The following is a 20,807-nucleotide window of genomic DNA, read 5'->3' as shown; positions in this document are numbered from 1 at the left end:
AACTTTAGGGTCTCCTGAGCAATATATTAAGAAAGACCTTCTCAATATAAAAGAAATGGGATGAGAGGAGGTAGAGGTAGCAGAGAACTCAGAGTAAGTGTAGTCCTAAGTGAATGCGTAGTCTCAGCACTGACTCAGCCACAACACGAAGGCCTCAAAAGCATGAAAACTGGCAAAGCCTTCTTCCTTTGGCCTAAGTCCATGTGTTTACAATTGGCTAGTTTGTGCAAAAACTAGCAACTGCAATACCCTCCTCTCAGATGTTTGCAGCCTGAGACTTCTAGCCTTTAGAAATCTCCTACTAGTCCCTGTTTCTGCTGAACATAACATATTGGGATGCAACAGGAGTAAGTTGCCACTTAGTGGAAACACCTCAGCTGGAGCCAGCTTTTCTACACATGTCTGCAATTTCTACATCTCCCTCATCACTCTTAGTCAGGGTTTGTGGTACAAGCATTGCAGGTCACAACAAAGAGGGAAGAGAAGGGAAAAGAAAGGAAAGGGAGGTCATGTAACTGCTTTTGTTCTTTACCCAGGCTAAGCACTAGGGCTGCATAATAGCCAATTACCATTTTTCACAAACTCCTCAAAGGCAACAAGCAATGTCTTCATAGTGGGGTAAGGGCTGGCCCAAGTCTTTCTTCTTTGAATAAAAGTCACACACCCTTACTTGTTCAACCTCCTCAGTCTCACCCATCGAAATATATATAAATGAAAGTCAAACAGAATAATGGGATAGCACAGAGCAGAATGAGCAGAATGACATTAAATGTTTTTTATTGAATAAAAGAAGGGGAAACATGGACATCATACTGCAAAAGCAGCCTCTTGGGTGAAGCTGCTACATTTGGTGCTAAATAACCTCATAAACTGAGAGTACACAGAATACACGAAACAGATAAGTTACTTCAACAGCAAAGGAGAAGGAATACAGTTCTTTAAGATAAATTTGGTCAAGTGACAAATTTAGTTGCTCAAAATTTCTAGCCCTTATCCACCTAAATTCAGTGTGGTTCTACATATATGCATCGATGCGTGCATACGGAATCCCCATTTTTTATGGAAGCTGCTATTTAGAAGATTTTTTAAATTTCATATGTAATTTGACTTGGCACTCAATTTTTAAAAATTGTGTTTGATATAAGTATGTGTGTGTTAATATCTGTACACAGTTTAAAAAAAACAATCCTTATAAGCAGAGAGGTCATGGTTTTCTCTCCAAATGAATGTTGGTGAATTTCAGTTATTTCTCCTGTGTGTCTTAGAAACTTGGTGTGTTCTCAATTCACCCACACAGTCAGGTGGTTTGACAGATGTGTCAAAAATACTTTACGAAAAGAGGGAGGTAGCTCATGCAAGTTGGCAACCTTTTGTGTATTGTTTCTTGTTGGAGCAGGCTGCCTCCCTTTGACATCTTACAGTTAGAGATAAAAGGAAAACTTCTTAATTTTTGAAGCTCAGTGAGTGCAGTTGTACATTTACAACTTGTACATTTACAAAAGTTGTACACTGTACAATTATATAATCCACCTTCAACTTGGCTTATAATGTAAGATGACGAATACCTTACACCCAGTACACAGCATTTAAAAGTACTGAAGAAATGTTTTGTAGACAATACTTTTTTTCATGTTAAACAGCTTCTATGAGATATATTTCCAGGATGGTCTGTTACCACTTTATAAACACTCTAGGCCATTACAAACATCACAAGTAACATCAATGTCAATTTTTTTCCAATATCTGTATCAATTACTGGAGGCTAATTCTAACATATATTCTACTTAAGGAGGGTGGGAAAGAAGATAATCATGACACATTGCAAAGATAGGAATACAGCATTTTAATTGTAAGGATTATGTTAGGGTGCAGAGAGAGGAGACTCTCTAGAAGGTGATGGGGTGGTTTCTTCAGGTGGAAAAACTGTAAGTGTACAAGCTCGAATACCACCAAGGGACTCTGGGAGATCAAAAACCTTATGCCATTCATCTTTCTCTGGATCATATTTCTGCACGATCTCAACCATACAGCGATTATTCCATGAATATCCACCAACCACATAGATTTTATTCTCAAAGACAGCGACCCCAACATCACTCTGCCCTCTTAACATGGCAGCAATTGGGGTCCACTGGTCAAGGATAGGTGAATAGTATTCACAGCTCAGGACATCATCATAATCACTGGTTCCCCGGAAATGGTTACCACCAATGACATAGAGCCGGTCTCCCACTGTACACATGCAATGTAGGCCTCGGACAGTGGTCATTGGTGCCTTCTGGGTCCACTTGTCAGTATCAGGGTCAAAGCACATGAGTTCCTTTTGGAAAGTGTCATGGGTAATTCCTCCTAAAGAACCAAAATAATAGGGATGAGGCAAAAAGATTATAAAACTGTAAAAGTTAAGGCTCTCTCATAGATAATTAACTTTTAGCTACATTTTATGGCAGATTATATATTACAAAGAGTAAATTTACAAGTGTCACTCTATATTCTTTAACAAAAAAATAAAGAAAATATCCTGTTCAACTATTTAAAGCAAGTGAAAAAGGTCTTGTATTTTTACAACAACTTTCTCAAATGAAGATCCAACATATTTAAGGAGCTTCAGTCGATGGAAATACATTTTGGCCAGAAGTAAATTTGAACTACAAAACATCAGTCTGTTGTGACAGTTTAGGAAGTAGGATATGGGTGTTGAGCACTGGGCTAGAACACTTCAAATTCTACCAATTAGTTCCTTTGCTAAATCAGAATGCCCATTCTCATTAATATATTAGAGTTATGATTACAAAACAAGATATTTTTAAAAACATGCTGAAAGTGTCATGCCAGTAACACACCAAACAGAAAGATTATGGAAAATTGCTGGTTTTATAGAGTTTGGGGTGAACAGGAAGAAGGTGACATCTTCTATCTGTTTTGCAAAGCTAAGGAATTGGAATTTTGAACATAATGGGAATTTTATACATGTAGCAGTTGATTGTTGGTATATTAGGTCAAATTACCTATAACTTGAAAATAACTAGAACACATATAATCCAACCTATATAAGAAAGTTATCAGACTCTATCTTCAGCAGACAAAAGACAGACCTAAGCTAATTATCGAAAGGCCAGATAACAATCAATGAAGCATAATTTTCTATGCTTTAAATCCCTAATAGAAAGCAAAGCACTGTGTTTTGGTCATGAAATTGGCTTGGTTCCTAGCCTGAAAGCAATGTGGAAGATTGCAATATAAACCAGTTATGTCAAAGTGCTGCTAAAATCATTCAAATGTCAGTTTTTCCCCCAGAGAACTGGGAGCTCTTGTTCGAGTAGTAGAGCACATTAGCACATGAAACAGTATGTGATACAATATGATTTCCTTTATGGCTCTATCAATATAAGATTCCCCATGGCAAATCATAAAGTGAACCCTAGAAGCCTGCCAATCACATGCTACAGAGCCTTTCAATGATCCTTCTTGACTATAGATATCATAAGACAGCACTCTGTGACTCGCCATCCCCTTAACAACTTTGCTCTCTAATAATGTAACTGCTTGCCTGATATTGGTAGGCCTCCAACTGCAGGGAGGAGGCTGTAAGAGGCAGACTGAACTAGAGAAGAAAGAAAAGAAACATATAGATAGAGAGAGCAATAAATAGAAGGAAAGAAAGAAGGAAAGAGAGAGAGAAAAGAAGGAAGGAAGAAAGGGAGGGAGGGAATGAGAGAGGGAGAGGGAGATAAGGAAGTAGGGAAGGAAAGGGAGGGAGGTGGGGGAGAGGAAGGAGGTGGGAACAAAAAAACAAAATTCCCTAAAAAATTAAATGTCAACATCAAAGGTGATCATTATGTTAAAACATGATTCTGAATTCTACAAAAGGGCAATTCAAATATTTGAAAATGAAAGTTATTTGAATACTGAATAAACGAGCCATTTTAGATTTTTTATAAAAAATAGCTCTACCTATAATAGTACCACAGTAGAAACCCCATTATAATACTAAAATATTATCATATACATGCATATGTATGTACATATACATATATAGTATATAATATGTTACACTTAAAGAGAATATTATGTATGTTTTATGCACAACGGAGCTTCTATATTATATAATGAAATATTTCCTAATATGGGCATAGCCAAATTTAAATCAAACAAATTATTACTATGTATTGAGATTTACTTTAAAAATGAACTGGAGAATCTAAATGCTTTCCTGTTTCTTATGAATTATACATCTACAGCTGAATCGGTTTGGTGCTAGCTTATAAACTTACAGAATACTCAGGCATTTACATCCAAATGTACACACAAAAGTCCTCCTAAAATATAAATATGTTTTGCTATTATTTTCCAGAAATTGACATTATTACTGGCACTAAATGAGAATATCATATAATTAAAATAATAAACATTATTATGGTGTAGTCACAGGACAATTGTCTACCTGATATATACATCACTCCTCCATACACAGTTCCAGCATGGCCATAGTGAGGCTCATTCATTTTGGCAACATAGGTCCATTCATTTGTTCTTGGATTGTAACATTCTACAGTAGCTGTTTAAAAAAAAGATATACAATGATTTTTAATCTTAAATTTTATTTTATTTTTAGAGTAATAATAATAATATATTAATCTCAGAAAATGCATAAATCAATGTAAGAGACCTCAGAGGGGCTTCTTATCAAAATTTTAAGATAACATGAAACATTAAGAAATGTTATATTACCATAGATGATGTAAATGAATATCTAATATATTATACAACTTTAAAAATGGCTAAGGATTTTTCCCAGTCATCTGTTTATCACTTTTTAATTTGACATTTCTTTGCTTTAAAAATGCAGGAAAAGAAAAATAATCACAATGAAGGAATTACACATTAATTCTGAGTACTTACTTTGACATAGTGTACAGGAAGGAATATCACTTTATGCAAAACAAATTTTATAGTTAAACTTGAGGGTATAATCTTTGATTTATTCCCTACATGTTTGACTATGGTAACTGCTGCAACAAACACTACTACTCTTAACTAAAGGATGATTGGCAATAATGCATTAAGTTCTTTATTAAGTGTACTTCATATGGGTAATCAATTTGTTATCTTCAACGTAAAGTATTTTGGACAAGTGACCTCAATTATTTAAGTATCTTTCAATCTATCAATTGTTGGAAACCACAAGATCAGAACAATAGCATTCCAGAAAGATAGAAAACATTTCTTTTAACACTTAAAGAAATGTTCAACATCCTTAGTCATCAGAGAAATGCAAATCAAAACGACCCTGAGATTTCATCTTCCACCCATCAGAATGGCTAAGATGAAAAACTTAATGACAACACATTCTCTCCAGAATGTGAAGAAAGGGGAACCCTCCTCCATTGCTGGTGGGAATGTAAACTTGTACAACCACTTTGGAATTCAATCTGGAGCTTTCTCAGACAAGTAGGAATAGCATTTCCTCAAGATCCAGATATACCACACCTGGGGATATATCCAAATTTGTTCAAGTACACCACAAGAAAATTCCCTCAACCATGTTCACAGCAGCTTTATTTTTAATAGCCAGAACCTGGAAACAACCCAGATGTCCCTCAACTGAGGAAAGGATACAGAAATTGTGGTACATTTACACAATGGAATACTACTCAGCAATTAAAATCGAGGAAATCATGATATTTGCAGGCAAATGGTGGGGTCTTGAAAATATCATCCTGACTGAGGTATCCCAAAAGCAGAAAGACACACACAGTGTATATTCATTTATAAGTGGATGTTAGACATATAATATAGGATAAACATACTAAAATCTGTACACCTAAGGAAGCTAATCAAGAAGGAGTAAGATGATCAATCCTCACTCAGAAAGGCAAACAGGACAGACATTGGAAGAGGGAGAAAACAGGAAACAGGACAGGAGTTTACCACAGAGGGCCTCTGAAAGACTCTACCCAGCAGTGTATCAAAGCAGATGCTGAGACTCAGAATCAAACTCTGGGTACAGTGCAGGGAATCTTATCAAAGAAGGTTGAGATAGAAAGACCTGGTGGGGTCAAGCGCTCCACAAGGAGAGCAACAGAACCAAAAAAATCTGGGCCCAGAGGTCTTTTATGAGACTGATTCTTCAACCAAGGTCCAGTCATGGATATAATCTAGAACCCTGGCTCAGATGTAGCTTATAGCACCTCAGTGTCCAAGTTGTACCCTAGTAAGGGGAACAGGGACTGTCTCTGACATGAACTCAGTGGCTGACTCTTTGATCACTTCCTCCTGAGGGGGGAACAGCCTTACCAGGTCACAGAGGAAGACAATGCAGTCAGTCCTGATGAGGCCTGATAGGCTAGGGTCAAATGGAAGGGGAGGAGGACCTCCCCTATCAGTGGTCTCGGAGAGGGCATTGGAGGAGATGTGGGTGGGAGGGTGGGATTGGAAGGAAATGAGGGAGGGGGTTACAGCTGGGATGCAAAATGAATAAACTAATTAATATAAAAAACTTAAAATTAAAAAAAAGAAATCATTTCTTTTTACAAGGAAAGAAATAGGGATGTTCTGAGGAATGGTAGGAGACATGGAATCCATATGGACTTGAAAGGTTTGGATTATTTACTGCAAAAGCTAATCCAGTTCTTTGTTTACCTCAACCCTGTCTTTTATTTTCAACTGCCAAAACCATAATACTATGTAGGGAAGCACAGCACCAACATCAAAATAAAATTTGTTTCAGTAGCTTTCCATCAAGCCTTATGATATGGTTTCTACTTTATGATATAGTTCTAGGCAGGACATAAAGCAGAAAATATAAGGTTTAGCTGCTTCAAGCCAAATGCAATCCTAACTGAGGAGTAAACCTTTGAAGCATATTTTCTACTTAATAATCATTGGTAAATTTGGAAATAAAGAAACAATTTTGTTTTCAGTTCTGTATACTAATTTCATTTCTTCCATCAATTCACTTGTACAAAATACTTTTGTTCCTCCTATCATCACCATATGTTAGCACTCTCACATCCTTCCAGTGTTTTCCTTTTCCACTTACTTTATGTTTAATTTTTGCTTTTTATTTCAAAATCTTTCACTAATTTCATTCTGATCTATTCTCTTGATGTCCTCTATGAGGCTCTGAAGACCTTTTAAAAGTTTTTAATGGGCACATGCATGTTTATAGCATACAATATGACATTTTGATGTGAGTATATATATATATGATAGACAAGTCAGTATAATTAATTTATCTGTCATCTCAAGTACAGTTCTTTTATTTTGTAACACTGTTTAAAATATAATGGAAAGAGGGATTGCCTCTGACATAATCTGATTGGCCTGCTCTTTGATCACCTCCCCCTGAGGGGGGAGCAGCCTTACCAGGCCACAGTAGAGGACAATGCAGCCACTTTTGATGAGAACTGACAGACTAGGATCAGAAGGAAGGAGAGGAGAACCTCCCCTATCAGTGGATTTGGGGAGGGGCATGCATGCAGAAAGGGGAGGGAGGGTGGGATCGGGAGGGGAGGAGGGAGGGGCTTATGGGGGGATACAAAATGAATAAAGTGTAATTAATAAAAAATTTAAAAAAAATACTCAATTCTATTTGCTTTTACCATGACAATCACCTGCCAAGCAAAAAACAGAGTGCACACTATTTGCACTTCCCCCTTTCTGTATCTCTTACACATACATAGAAGGACTTAGTGCACTGAGTGACATGTAATATTGGAAAAGTAATAAATAGACAAATTTTCTATGAGAAAGTAATCTACTCTCACATTCTAACAGAAAAAGTATTAGAAAAAAATTTCATCCAGGTATCATCTTCTCCACCTAGTTCAAGCCAAAAGGAGACCTGACTGGCTATATGCTTATCTTAATTTAACATTTTTTTCCATGAACTTTGAAATTTCTACATTATAACTAATACACCTATCTGAATGCAGTTTCCGTTATTTTCATTTTATTCTTTTAATGGTATAGTTAAAAATTTAATAGGTAATAGCTATGGTTGTTAATATTTCCCTGTATGAACAGATAATGCTGTACCTCTGTGAGTATGTTAATTGCATTTTTTAATGGGGGTTATAAGATCCATCCATAGTTTCTGGTGTAAGATGGAAATTCACCTCAATAATTATATGATAGCTTATCAACCCTAAACGGACCTTTTCCCAGCTGAGTCATCAATCTCTTTTAACACTTTTCAGTTCCCTTAGCTTTACTGTCAACCTTTAAAGTTAGTCTGTGTGCAACTATTTTTATTAGAAAAATCAATAGCATTCATTATGAAAATAAAATACAGCAGATTCCAATCTTATGTGTATATTCTTGTTTCCATCTTTCACATTTATGCAATAAATACATATTGTTGTTGAAAAGACTGAGAAGCAAAGATAGCTCAAGGATCTTGAGCCCTGAGGTGATTCTTATAACCCTGAATGCCAGAGATAATGCAGGGTGGTGTCAGCAAACTTCAGATCATGAGAAATCCAGACCCCTGTCATTTCTCTATGGCCTAAAATATAGCAAGATGAATGGATTTACATTTTTTAAAGGTTGGAAAAAATCAACCAAAGCACTATTTTGTAACACAGAAATTATATGAAATTACAATCTAGTAGTCATAAAGTTTTATTCGAACTGAGATTCAATTATTTATTGACTATCTACAACTGCTATTGCTCTACAAGAGTAGGGCTCATTAGTTGTGACAAAGAATAAATTCCTCAACAAAAGGGAACATGACAAGATGAGGCAGCATACTCTTCTTGTCACTTAAGTATGTTATAACTGAAACTCAAAGAGGGTGCTAGTTACGGTCAGAAAATGCAAAGTCTCTTAATTTTAGCTTGGACAATGATTCTTTCTGGCATGAAGCTTGAAATCAAGAAATTCTTTTTTTTCCTTTTTTAATTTTAATTTTTATTTTTTGGATTTTTTTGAATGAATAAATTCTTTTTTATTAAATTTTTATATTTTATGTTAATTATAGTTTGTGTACTTTGTCACAGCTGTAGCCCCCTCCCTCATTCTCTCCCAATCCCAGCCTCCCTCCCTAATCATCTCCCATGCCCCTCCCAAAGTCCACTGATAGGGAAGGTCCTCCTCCTCTTCCTAACAGGTTTCATCAGGACTGGCTGCATTGTCCTCCTCTGTGGCCTGGCAATGCTGCTTCCCCCTCATGGGGAAGTGATCAAAGAGCCAACCACTGAGTTCCCCTGTTCCCCTTACTAGGAACCCACTTGGATACTGAGCTGTCATGGGCTATATCTGAGCAGGGGTTCTAGGTTATATCCATGACTGGCCCTTCGTTGGAGTATCAGTCTCAGACATATAATATAGGATAAACATCCTAAAATCTGTACACCTAAATAAGCTAAGCAGGAAGGAGGACCCTGGATAAGATGATCAATCTTATTATCTCTGGCACTCAGGGTTATAAGCATCACCTCAGGGCTCAAGATCCTTGAGCTATCTTTGCTTCTCAGTCTTTTCGACAACAATATGTTTTTATTGCATAAATGTGAAAGATGGAAACAAGAATATACACATAAGATTTGAATCTGCTGCTTATGATCAATCAAAAAGACAAAAGGTATTGACACTAGAAGAAGGAGAAAACAAGAAAAAGGACAGAGCCTACCACAGAGAGCCTCTGAAAGACTCTACCGAGCAATGTATCAAAGTAGATGCTGAGACTCATAACTAAACATTGGGCAGAATGCAGGGAATCTAATGAAAGAAGGGGGAGATAGGAAGACTTTCAGAGGACAGGAGCTCCACAAGGAGAGCAACAGAACCAAAAAATCTGGGCACAGGGGTCTTTACTAAATTTTTGTGTTTTTTTTTTAATATTAATTACAGTTTATTCACTTTGTATCCTAGCTGTAGCCCCCTCCCTCATTTCCTCCCAGTCTCACTCTCCCTCTGTCATCTCTTCCTAAGACCCTCTCCAATCCACTGATAGGGGAGGTGCTCTTCAGAAAAGATCCCTGGGCCCAGAATTTTTGGTTCTGTTGCTCTCCTGTGGAGCTCCTTACCCTACCAGGTCTTTCTATCTCTCCCTTCTTTTCTTTCATAAGATTCCTTGCACTCTGCCCAAAGATTGGTTATGAGTCTCAGCATCTGCTTTGATACCCTGCTGGGTGAGGCCCTCTATGGTATGCTCCCGGTTTTCTCCCTCTTCCAAAGTCCACCCTTTGCCATTCTGAGTGAGGATTGATCATCCTACCCAGGGTTCTCCTTCTTCCTTAGCTTCTTTAGATTTTAGTATGTTTATCCTATATTATATGTCTAAAATTCACTAATAAGTGAGTATATACTGTGTGTGTCTTTCTGCTTCTGGGTTACCTCAGTCAGGATGATCTTTTCAAGATCCCACCATTTGCCTGCAAATTTCAAGATTGCCTTGTTTTTATTTACTGAGTAGTATTCCATTGTGAAAATGTATCACAATTTCTGTATCCTTTCTTCAGTTGAGGGACATCTGGGTTGTTTCCAGGTTCTGGCTATTACAAATAAAGCTGCTACAAACATGGTTGAGCAAATGTCCTTGTTGTATACTTGACCATGTTTGGGATACATGCCTAGGAGTGGTAAAGATGCATCTTGAGGAAGCACTATTCCTACCTCTCTGAGAAAGCGCCAGATTGATTTCCAAAATGGTTGCACAAGTTTATATTCCCACCAGCAATGAAGGAGGGTTTTCCTTTCTCCACAACCTCTCCATGTGTTGTCAGAGGAGTTTTTTATCTCATCCATCCTGATGGTTTTAATCTCAGGGTCATTTTGATTTGCATTTCCCTGATGACTAAGGATGATGAACATTTAAGTATTTCTCTGCTCTTCGATATTCCTCTATTTAGAATTTTCTGTTTAGCTCTGTACCCCATTTTTAAATTGGATTACTTGATTTGTTGCTATTTAACTTTTTGAGTTCTTTATCTATTCTGGATATTACCCTTCTGCCAGTTATAGGGTTGGTGAAGACCCTTTCCCAATCTGGAAGCTGTCGTGTTGTTCTGTTGACAATGTCCTTTGCTTTACAAAAGCTTTTCAGTTTCATGAGGTCCCATTTATTGATTGTTGCTCTTAGAGCCTGTGCTGTTGGTGTTTTGTTCAGGAAGTTGTCTCCTGTGCCAATGAGTTCTAGGTTGTTCCCCACTTTTTCTTCTAACAGATTTAGAGTATCTGGTTTTATGTTGAGGTCTTTGATCCACTTGGACTTTAGTTTTGTGCAGGGTGATAAATATGGATCTATTTGCATTTTTCTACATGTAGACATCCTGCTAGACCAGCACCATTTGTTATAGATGCAACAAATGATGCTGGTCTGACTGGAATCAAGACTTGCACTCTATATGCATTAAGCATGTCAAACTTGTAACTTAAATTTTTTTCCATATACTGTACTTTTAACTATTTAGAAAAACATATTTGACAGTTATGTCAACTGGGAAATATGCATTTCCTACATAACTCTATGAATGGTTTTATAGTTTTATTGTTTATAACAATGGGAGTTCTCTCTCTCTCTGTCTTTCAAGACATAGTTTCTCTGTGTATCCCAAGTTTTCCTGGAATTTGCTCTGTAGATTAGGCTGGCCTTGTACTCAGGGATCCACTTGTCTCTGCCTGAGATTAAAGGTGTGAACTATCACATCCAGCTAAGGAAGATCTCTTAAAATGGGATGGGCTGTAATAAAGTGAACTATAATTATAATTAGGGCAGCTTTGCCACATGGAGACTTAGTATCTGTACTGCAATCAGAAAAATGGTTGTAAAAATGCAGTTTGTGAAATAAGATTAAAATCAATCAATAGCATCTCAGGCAGATTATAAATATTATATAATTAAATAAAAGAGAATATTTTAAAGTAATTATCAACCCTTAGGTTGACCTTTGTAAAACACTTTTAATGTCAGTGTTTCCCTATGTGGCCCATATTGGCCTTTAACTCTGGATCCTCCTGCCTTAGCCTATTAAGTGCAATGAATTACAGTGAGGGCCGCTAGGCCTAGTGATATTCTAGTAGTGTCAATAGGCTCATTTTAAAGTGGAGTATAGTTATGTATTTTCTCCTTCTACTTATTTCCTCCAACCTATCCTATATATAACATCTTGCTCTGAGATTTATGGCCTCTATTTTTCATTGTTCTTGTATGTTTATGTGTGTTTATATACATCTTTATAAATGTATAAATACAACCTTCTATAATTAGAGGTACATATCATGTTTAACGTAGCCTATTGTTATGCTATTTCCCAAAAGCATTCATTTATTTCTTGTGCCTATTCAGGAACAACATAGGAGAAACACAGAACACCAGGATGCATGAAAAAATAGGAAGCTTCTAGCTTCTTAGTTTTATATAATGATTCTATTTGGCTTAAAGAGTATAATTCCCAGAAAAGCAATACTCCTAATTATATTAGGGACAATTCAATGAAACTTAAGTCACCGCATATTCACAGGGATATTCACATTAACAAGCAAGCACTAAGAAAGAGACTCATCTTATGTGAGAATAGACATTTCAACATGATAACTAACTACCAGGGCTAGCTATCTAGAATTCTATCAATTCTTGAAGACTATTTTTAAGGCAGTTAGCTTCCCAATAAACCATAAAATCATCACTTGTACTTTCTAGACATTCTTACATATCATATGTTTAAAATAATACAATAACTTGAAGACAATGATTGTGTTTAAACTAAGGAAACCTGAAATGACAATTCTATACTAAGAGCATGGTGTCTCATGCTTAAAAAAATGATTCCGAAATAAAAAGAAGAATATAATCATATTAGAAATTAGAAGTTTCACAGTTTTAGCAATGAACCTATATATGAATTCAGTCCTGATGGAACTTGATATATTGGGATGGGTAGGTAGGGGGGGCTCCCATTTTCTGATGGGTGGGGAGATACAAGGAAAAGGAAGGGAGGTTAGGACTGAGAGGAGAGGAAGGAGGGGCTATGAGTGGAATGTAAAGTGAATAAATAAATTAATTTTAAAAGTAGAAAAAAAAATCTGACTAATGAAATAAGTTGGGAAACCTATGTAGTTAATGACCATGCCATTTATCTTCCCAAAGCTACAAAGCTTGATTCTGGAAAAGTTATAAAAATTCCAAAGAGGAGAAATCAGGTAGAAAAGATCAGCAAAATTAAGGTCATGTATCTAACAAGAAAGTACTCTATACAAAGGAAAGTATAAACGATGAAAGTCATTCTTTCCTCAAATAAATGACTTGATCTAAAAATCAAAATGTCTATTTTATTTCTTACAATACTTGGGAAAAATATTCTGAGAAGTATTCTAAACTTATTTAAAGTCATGACAGATGAGATGGAGCTTGGGATACTAGTCACCTCAAGGACTCTATATAGAATAAAAGGACTAAATTAAGGCCAGAAACTCAGGTATAGTAGCACAGTACTTGTTTACCAAATATAATTTTCTGAGTTTGAGATTCCATACAGGAACAGCAAAAACAACTAACAAATAAAACCACCAAAGAACCTCAAACCACCAAAGACTATTTCTGGACACTTTTCAAAAAACATGTATTATTGGCAATTTCAAAAAAGACCGAACAACAATAGTGGCAACAGATATAAAATGCAGTATACCTGGCATTCGTTATAGGAAAAAATTATATTATTCATTTTGATTTAAACTAAGAAAAATACACCTTATGGGACTAATTTATATAGTCAAAATATTTCTGTTAAAATACACTTGTGACCAGTATAAATGGTGAGATCTATCTGATGTTTCAGTAAGAAAGTGATTTTGAAAATAGTCACAGATCTTAATTATCATAATTAATAAACTTTGCCAAATACTAAGTGAACTGTGTACATTTACTCTGAGAAGAATGTTATTTTACTATGTGCTCTCTGCTAGGTATCAATTCCAGAAATGAAGCTCGTGGGGTTTTAAAAGTGGAGAATGATGAATTATGTCAAACTTCTGCCAAGACTTATAGCATATAAATTAATTGAACACACATTCTGATTGACCTTTCAATATTAAGTATATATCTACATTAATCAGTCAGTCAGTGAGTCTGTCTGTCTGTCTGTTACATAGTTGTTGCAATACAGCAGACTATATATTAGATGAAATCTGGACCTTAGCCAATAATATGTTCAGAAATAAAACATACAGATGATCTTTTATATTTTCTTAGAAAAATAACCTACAAATGAAACCCTAGGTGTATTTTTGTCTTTAAATTTCTAGAACTCTTTGTTATCAAAACAAATTCCTGGGTAGAAAAAAAAAAGGATTCTATGTATAAGTACACAGACTTACGCAATTCTCCAGCTGCATTTCTGCCACCAACTGCATACAGATATCCTTTGAGGGCACTTAGGTGGAAGAAGGTGCGCTTTTCATTTAAAGATGCAACTTGTATCCATTTGTTGTAGCGAGGATCAAATCTAAACACTGTATCGACAGCTGTTTTTCCTTTTGTGTCATAATTACTCTGCCCACCAACGACATAGAGAAAATTTCCAATGACAGCAATGCCATGCTGGTATCTTGGGGCATCCATGGGAGCTAAAGATTTCCACTCATGGGTCTTTTCATCATACATGCGTAATTCCTTACTGACAACAAGCTGCTGCCTCAGGACTCCTCCAAGTGTAACCAAATGAGTGGTGTCAGACCGAATGGCAGTCCTGTCTGACTGCATAACTGGCTGCATGAATGGCATCATTTGGTAATTGCTGGCTTCCAGAAGCAAATTGACACAAGTATTGTCAGTTCTCATGAAATCCACCGTTTGCACATAATTAATGAGCTCCTGTGGTGTCATCAGTGGAAATCGTATGTTCTTCATTAATTTTGCAGCAAAGTCCATTCTAGGTTCCTCCACACTAAGCCAGCGACAGGTAGCTTTGAAGAGCTCAAGTTCAGTGCAGCGCTTAAGGCTGTTACTGGAAAGCACAAAGACAAGACGCTCAAAAGGGAGTTTCAGGAACTCTCCAGTGCTCAGCAATGCAGGAAAATTCTTTAAAACGAAGGTGTTCACATATTTATCCACTTCAGTCAGATGGTAGGTGTTGGCGATCCGTCCAACTTCAACACAATTATCCAAAGTTACCTAGGAATCCAATAAGAAAGTTAAGACATGCCTCTTTTCTGGACATCTACATTTGATAACAGAAACCCTTTCTTCAGAGTAAAGATGCTTTATGAAGTCCATATAGATGCAAATAAAGATTCTTCTTTAAGTTCATAAATATGTAAAAAGGATGCAAACAATCTTCACCTGATTTAGCAAAAAGTTGACTAACAAAAGATCTGTTACACAACAGACACAACATTTCAGTTAACTATGTCCAAAAGAATTAAGTTTTTCTTCCTCAAAAAATGATCCAACTCACAAATAGTGATGAAATTATTGCTAGATGGAAATTTCAGAAATTTAGAAATATCATGTGTTATTCAGTTATAGTCAAGTCAATTTCTTCCTCTTGGTTGTTCAAAGTAGCACACATAATTAGCAGGTCACAAAACAGGAAAAAAAATGTCGACTATCCAATTCTTTGACTTCCATTTTATGTAGAGGTATCATTTATTACTATCCTTCATATTGATTCTTTTCAACTTTGGTGTTCAAAATAAATGAGTTAATAGCATAGCTACTTCTAGGACAAAATTATTTTACACATATATTTATCCAGAAATATAAGCTAGAGAATTTGTTCAGGACAGAAGAGATATAGCTATATTAAAATTCATGCAGGATGAGTTTGGGGGAATCTATTGTTAGTACCATGGCAGTGTAACTATCCTTAGTTATTCTGTTAGAACCAACACACTCTAGCACTGCTGGAGTTCAAATGAGCCCTCAGTAATATTCCCAGCACAGACTGAAATGTGCCTCAGAGTCAAAATCAAGCAAACGGGAGAAGTGATAAAAGTGGTCATTACCTAGACCCGTCTTTTTTCAATGTTCTAATAACTGACATGTCAAAATGAAAAACAGGAAAATAAATAATGTCAGCAATCATAATTCAAGAAACAAACCATAAAACAAGCACACCACATAAAAATTTTCATGTGTGTATCTAACACAAAGACAGGAAAAAAGCTTATGTGCGTCTCTGTGTGTTTTTTAACTATTGTCACAGTGTATGCCCAATATGTAACAAAAAAATTCATCAATGTACTTTTAGCCTCATGACTATAATGTTAATAGGTGTGTTACATGGGTAAGAGAAAACTAGATAATCCTGTTGATGTTTCAGTTGAAGGATGACAAAAAGGGCTTGAGATGTAGCTCAGTAGTAGGCTGCTTGTCTAGAATTTGTAAAGCTATAAGTTCTATTCCAAAAAATAAAAATACAAAAAAATCTAAAATCACTACTCCTTTGCATAAATAACAACCCAATTAGATATTATAACACTGAAAACTCTAAATTATGCCACAGATATTTTCATAGATATATTTCTAAAAAAGAATTTGTGCATTTTAATAACTTATTTTTAATAATTAAAATCTGTTGGTACTCAGTTTCATACATGTACATTTCCAAATTCTTGTCACCCCTATTCACCCCTGTTTTCTTTCCACAAATCTTTTTGTGGCTTATGGGGTTTAACAAGGTCTGGGTTTTACTAGGGTCTTCTGTGTGAACATCAGCAGTGGGTAGAAAATGGATGGCAATGTTTCCCCTAAGAAAACTGATTTGCTTATTATAAAAATCATCAAAATGTCTAAGTGTTTATTTTATTTGGTAGCTATATATTTAAAACACCAAAAATAAACTAACACAAAACAAGAAAAATAAATCCTAGTCCTTTAGAAATGCACAGTTTAACAATATACCAATACTTTTGATTTGTAACAAAATATATTTTATTCATATTTTAGAAGTGACAGGTTGGTGTGTCACAAAAATCTTCAGTTGCATTGAGTAAAGGTATAGTCCACCCAAATGGCACTAGATGAAGGTATTGCTATTTAGGGTAATGAATCTGCTTCCCAAGACATAAGAAGTGAAGGTAATTTGTGCTTTTAAAAATGTTTACTTGTAGCCAGGTGCGGTGGTACATGCCTTTAATTCCAGTACTTGGAGAGGCAGAGGTAGACCAATCTCTGAGAGTTTGAGACCAGCCTGGGCTACAAAGGGAGTTCCAGGACAACCAAAGCTACACATAGAGAAATGCTGTTTCGAAAAAAAAATTTACTTGTAGGGATAAGTAAAAATTAATGATAGCACAAGATTCTCAAAGATGGACATTTCTATTATTATTGATATGACTATTAACAAAATCAACAAATAATGGGTATTTAAGATGTTAAAACAAGACTAACAGCTGTTAGTTACCAAATTAAATCTAAATTTATCACATATATCTGGTGAGTATGATGGTATAGGCCTCCGATTCTAGGATTCAGGAAGGAGAAGGGACTCACAAGCTCATGGCCAGCCTACACTACAAAAGTGAAAACCCCATCTCCTCCTGAACATAGATAAAATCAAATTAATTAAAAAGAAGGCAAAATAGGCCAACAATGGAGATTTAAAACACGAGCTCCATAATGCTACTGAACCTGACATGCAGGTGCACAACTATAATCCTAGTTCACAGGACTCTGTGGACTAGGAGGAGGATTGCCATGAGTTTGAGGCCAGCCTAGGCTGCAGAACGAGACAAAATAATGATGATGATGTTGATTGTGATAAATCATAATAAAGAAACAAAATTAAGGCATTTCATTCTCTTCCTCCCTGAAGCCTCTCCTTGGGCAGTCTTCAATAATATCTAATCAGATAAACATTACTAAAATGGCAGGAGAAAAGAAACCTACCTTTTACTTAGGGGCATTTGGATACCTTCTAGAAATCAGTAACCCATAATGCAGATGCACAGGAGTAGAAAAAACTTGGATGGAACATCTAATCAATACAAATAACTGCTACCTTTAAACTAATGCCACAGAGTTTTAGACAACCTTCTGAATTGTCTTCTTCTTTATAAAAGGACTATTTTCTATAGCCTGTATCCAACAGCCACCACACGGTGTGCACACAGTACAGTTAAGACCACCTAAAATTGGTATTCCGAATAATCAAGGCCCAATAACAAAACATAATACCTGTTCAGACAGAACATTCCTAGAATTTGATTAATTGCAAATGGGACACAAGGGAAATATGTGTTAAGAAATTAATTTTCATCAAATATGTGTAGAATATAGGAATAAGAGTTGAAATATAAACAAATTAAAATTGATGGCAAACAATAAATAATTTTGGCAAGTTGAGGATTACTTTATGGTTCTTCACTCTGGCCCACTTCTCATTCCCAATTATTAGTAGTGTCATAGGTAGAAGATCTCCAGATGTTTAAATTAGGTAGTATTTTAGAAATGCATACAGGCAATTATAAGTAATGTAATTTAGAAACATGATACAATACCTTACACTTTAAATGATAATCAAATGTTCTTTTAAGAATTCTTTAGGTAGAAACAACTCAAAATTCATCCTAATTTACCTAATTTCATCTCCAAATCTGGCCAAAATTCTGAAGTAATTATACATAAAAACAGATCTTACAACAAAAGTGAGCCCAGATAGTATTACTTCATTTAAAAGAGCTACACATACTGTTTTCTCTTCAGAACACATAAATTTTCTATTTTTTTTGCAATTTTTATTTAAATTTTTATTTTTTATATTAATTACAGTTTATTCACTTTGTATCTCAGCTGTGGCCCCCTCCCTCATTCCCTTCCAATCCCACCCTCCCTCCCTCTTCTCCACACATGTCCCTCTCCAAATCCACTGATAGGGGAGTTCGCCTCCACTTCCATCTGACCCTAGCTTATCAAGTCTCATCAGGCCTGGCTGCATTGTCTTCCTCTGTTTTCTGGTAAGGCTGCGGCCCCCTCGGGGAGGGGAGGGTGTATACTGAACTGAAAAACATGAGAAATTCCTCAACCATATCTAGGCCTTTCTAAAATTGTTCTTCAATTTTTTTACTCATGTTTACTTGACATATTTTATTATAAGTTATTAAATCAAACCTTCAAGCCATCCTAAAAATAGGTTACACATTATAATTTTCCTAGTTGTGTTTTCATTAACAATGTTAGTCCTTGCTGCTGCTGCTGCAGATTCAAATGATTGCAGCTGCACCCAAACACCTTCATTAATGTAATTTAATGATTCACTGGCACATTTGATTAGAAATCTGTGGTATTATTTTGTTAAAGGAGCAGTGTTATATACAAAGCGATCCTGGTACAGATTAAACAAATGAATGCCTGCTTTTATACTCTCAAGGGAAAAAGTAGAGACTAAAAAAAAAAAAATCTGAAAATCTCAACTATCTCTCACCGACATTATAAAAATACACCTTCTCACTGAGAAATAACTCCCCACACTTAAGAGATGAAATATAGCTCTGTACTAAACAAAGCTCCTGGTTGACTGAGGCTAATGCCTAAATAAGAGTTGGTACCCAAATAGAAACAGGTGACTGTAAGTCTGGCCACTTAGGCAATAGGAGCTTTACACAGAATAGATATTGCATATTGCCAGAATTATTTTAAGCATTCCAGTGCCGTTCTTTTTCAAATAATTGTTACCAGGGGATCACCTTACCCACCTGGCAGAATTGTATTTTCCTGATAAGAGCACAATGGAACACCTGAACTTACTTAAGGATGGTTTAGCCCTATGCTGCCTCCTAGCCTTAGCTGTCCCTTAGAGGTATGTCTTTGGTATAGAAACCAGGGACTAATGGCTGGTTTCAAGTCAGTGCTATTTCCTTTGTTACAGGAATCAGAGCCTTATAGCTGATATATTCTGATGAGTAAACATTTATATCCCAGCACCCTAAATTGTGTTTATCTTTAACATGCCTGGTTAAGCATGCTACTTATCTTTGGGGGATTTTGGAGTCAGTGCTCTTTTCACTAAATTCCACTTGTGTGACTTAATTTTTCTGAAGCAAATTTATTAGTAAGTTCTTTATAATATCAATTCTATTGCTTCAGGTTCTACTACCTCACCCATGCTATATATTAAATTCTTCTTGATGCTTTCTAGCTTGTTAGAAACACAGCCCAAGGGTGGATTAAACGAAATTAGAAAATGGAAGCATATGCAATCAAACAAGCTAATATGGGAGAGGAGATGTAAAACGCATTTCCTGTCAGACTTCCGTGCATAGCCACAGGACACATCACAAGACAAAAGTTAAAGAACCTTTTGATACAAAGGGATAATGAAAACATACGTAAAACAGTTAAAGAACTAATCCAATTATAGACAAAGGATCTAAAGACATACAAATGATCAATAAATATATCAAACATTGTTCAAAATTCTTAGCTGTGATATATCAAACAACATTAAACATTCTGCAAATCAAACTGTTACAGGTCTAGAAGAAATCAAGATACTCTAGAGACATTTGTGTCTCCCAATCTATTAAAATATTGAAACAACAGACTCCAAAGAAATGGGAATATTTTCAGGAATCTCATGGTGGGAGAAAAGAAAAGCCTCAGCAAGTAGGGGATTTTTTCTCCAGAAAAGAGATTTAATACTTACTTGTAACTTGTCAGACCACTTTACAGGATGAGACCAAAATGCCGATACCCGAGGATCAATAGTGTGCTGGATTGATTGGGACTACTTAAATGTGCCCCCTGTTTAAATTTTTTTTTATTTTTTAATTTTTTATTAATTACACTTTATTCATTTTGTATCCCCCCATAAGCCCCTCCCTCCTCCCCTCCCGATCCCACCCTCCCTCCCCTTTCTGCA

The 20,807-nt window shown here is 35.9% G+C and overlaps 1 protein-coding gene across 6 annotated transcripts in view; it reads right to left on the bottom strand.

The window, feature by feature from the left end:
- Positions 1 to 760: 760 nt before the first annotated feature.
- Klhl13 (kelch like family member 13) overlaps positions 761 to 20,807 on the bottom strand; it is a 229,546-nt gene continuing 209,499 nt past the window's right edge. For all 6 annotated transcript variants that reach the window (XM_055604990.1, XM_055604989.1, XM_055604993.1 and 3 more), the window contains 3 exons: positions 14,323 to 15,118; positions 4,445 to 4,558; positions 761 to 2,349 (listed from right to left, as the gene is read on the bottom strand). In XM_055604990.1, coding sequence (XP_055460965.1) covers positions 1,862 to 2,349; positions 4,445 to 4,558; positions 14,323 to 15,118 — 1,398 coding nt within the window. In that variant the 3' untranslated portion in view covers positions 761 to 1,861. The remainder of the gene's footprint in view (positions 2,350 to 4,444; positions 4,559 to 14,322; positions 15,119 to 20,807) is intronic.

This window comes from Psammomys obesus, unplaced genomic scaffold, assembly GCF_907164565.1.
Source record: "Psammomys obesus unplaced genomic scaffold, mPsaObe1.curated_primary_1811, whole genome shotgun sequence".
Lineage (NCBI taxonomy): Eukaryota > Metazoa > Chordata > Mammalia > Rodentia > Muridae > Psammomys > Psammomys obesus.
This window is presented reverse-complemented; position numbering and strand designations above follow the sequence as displayed.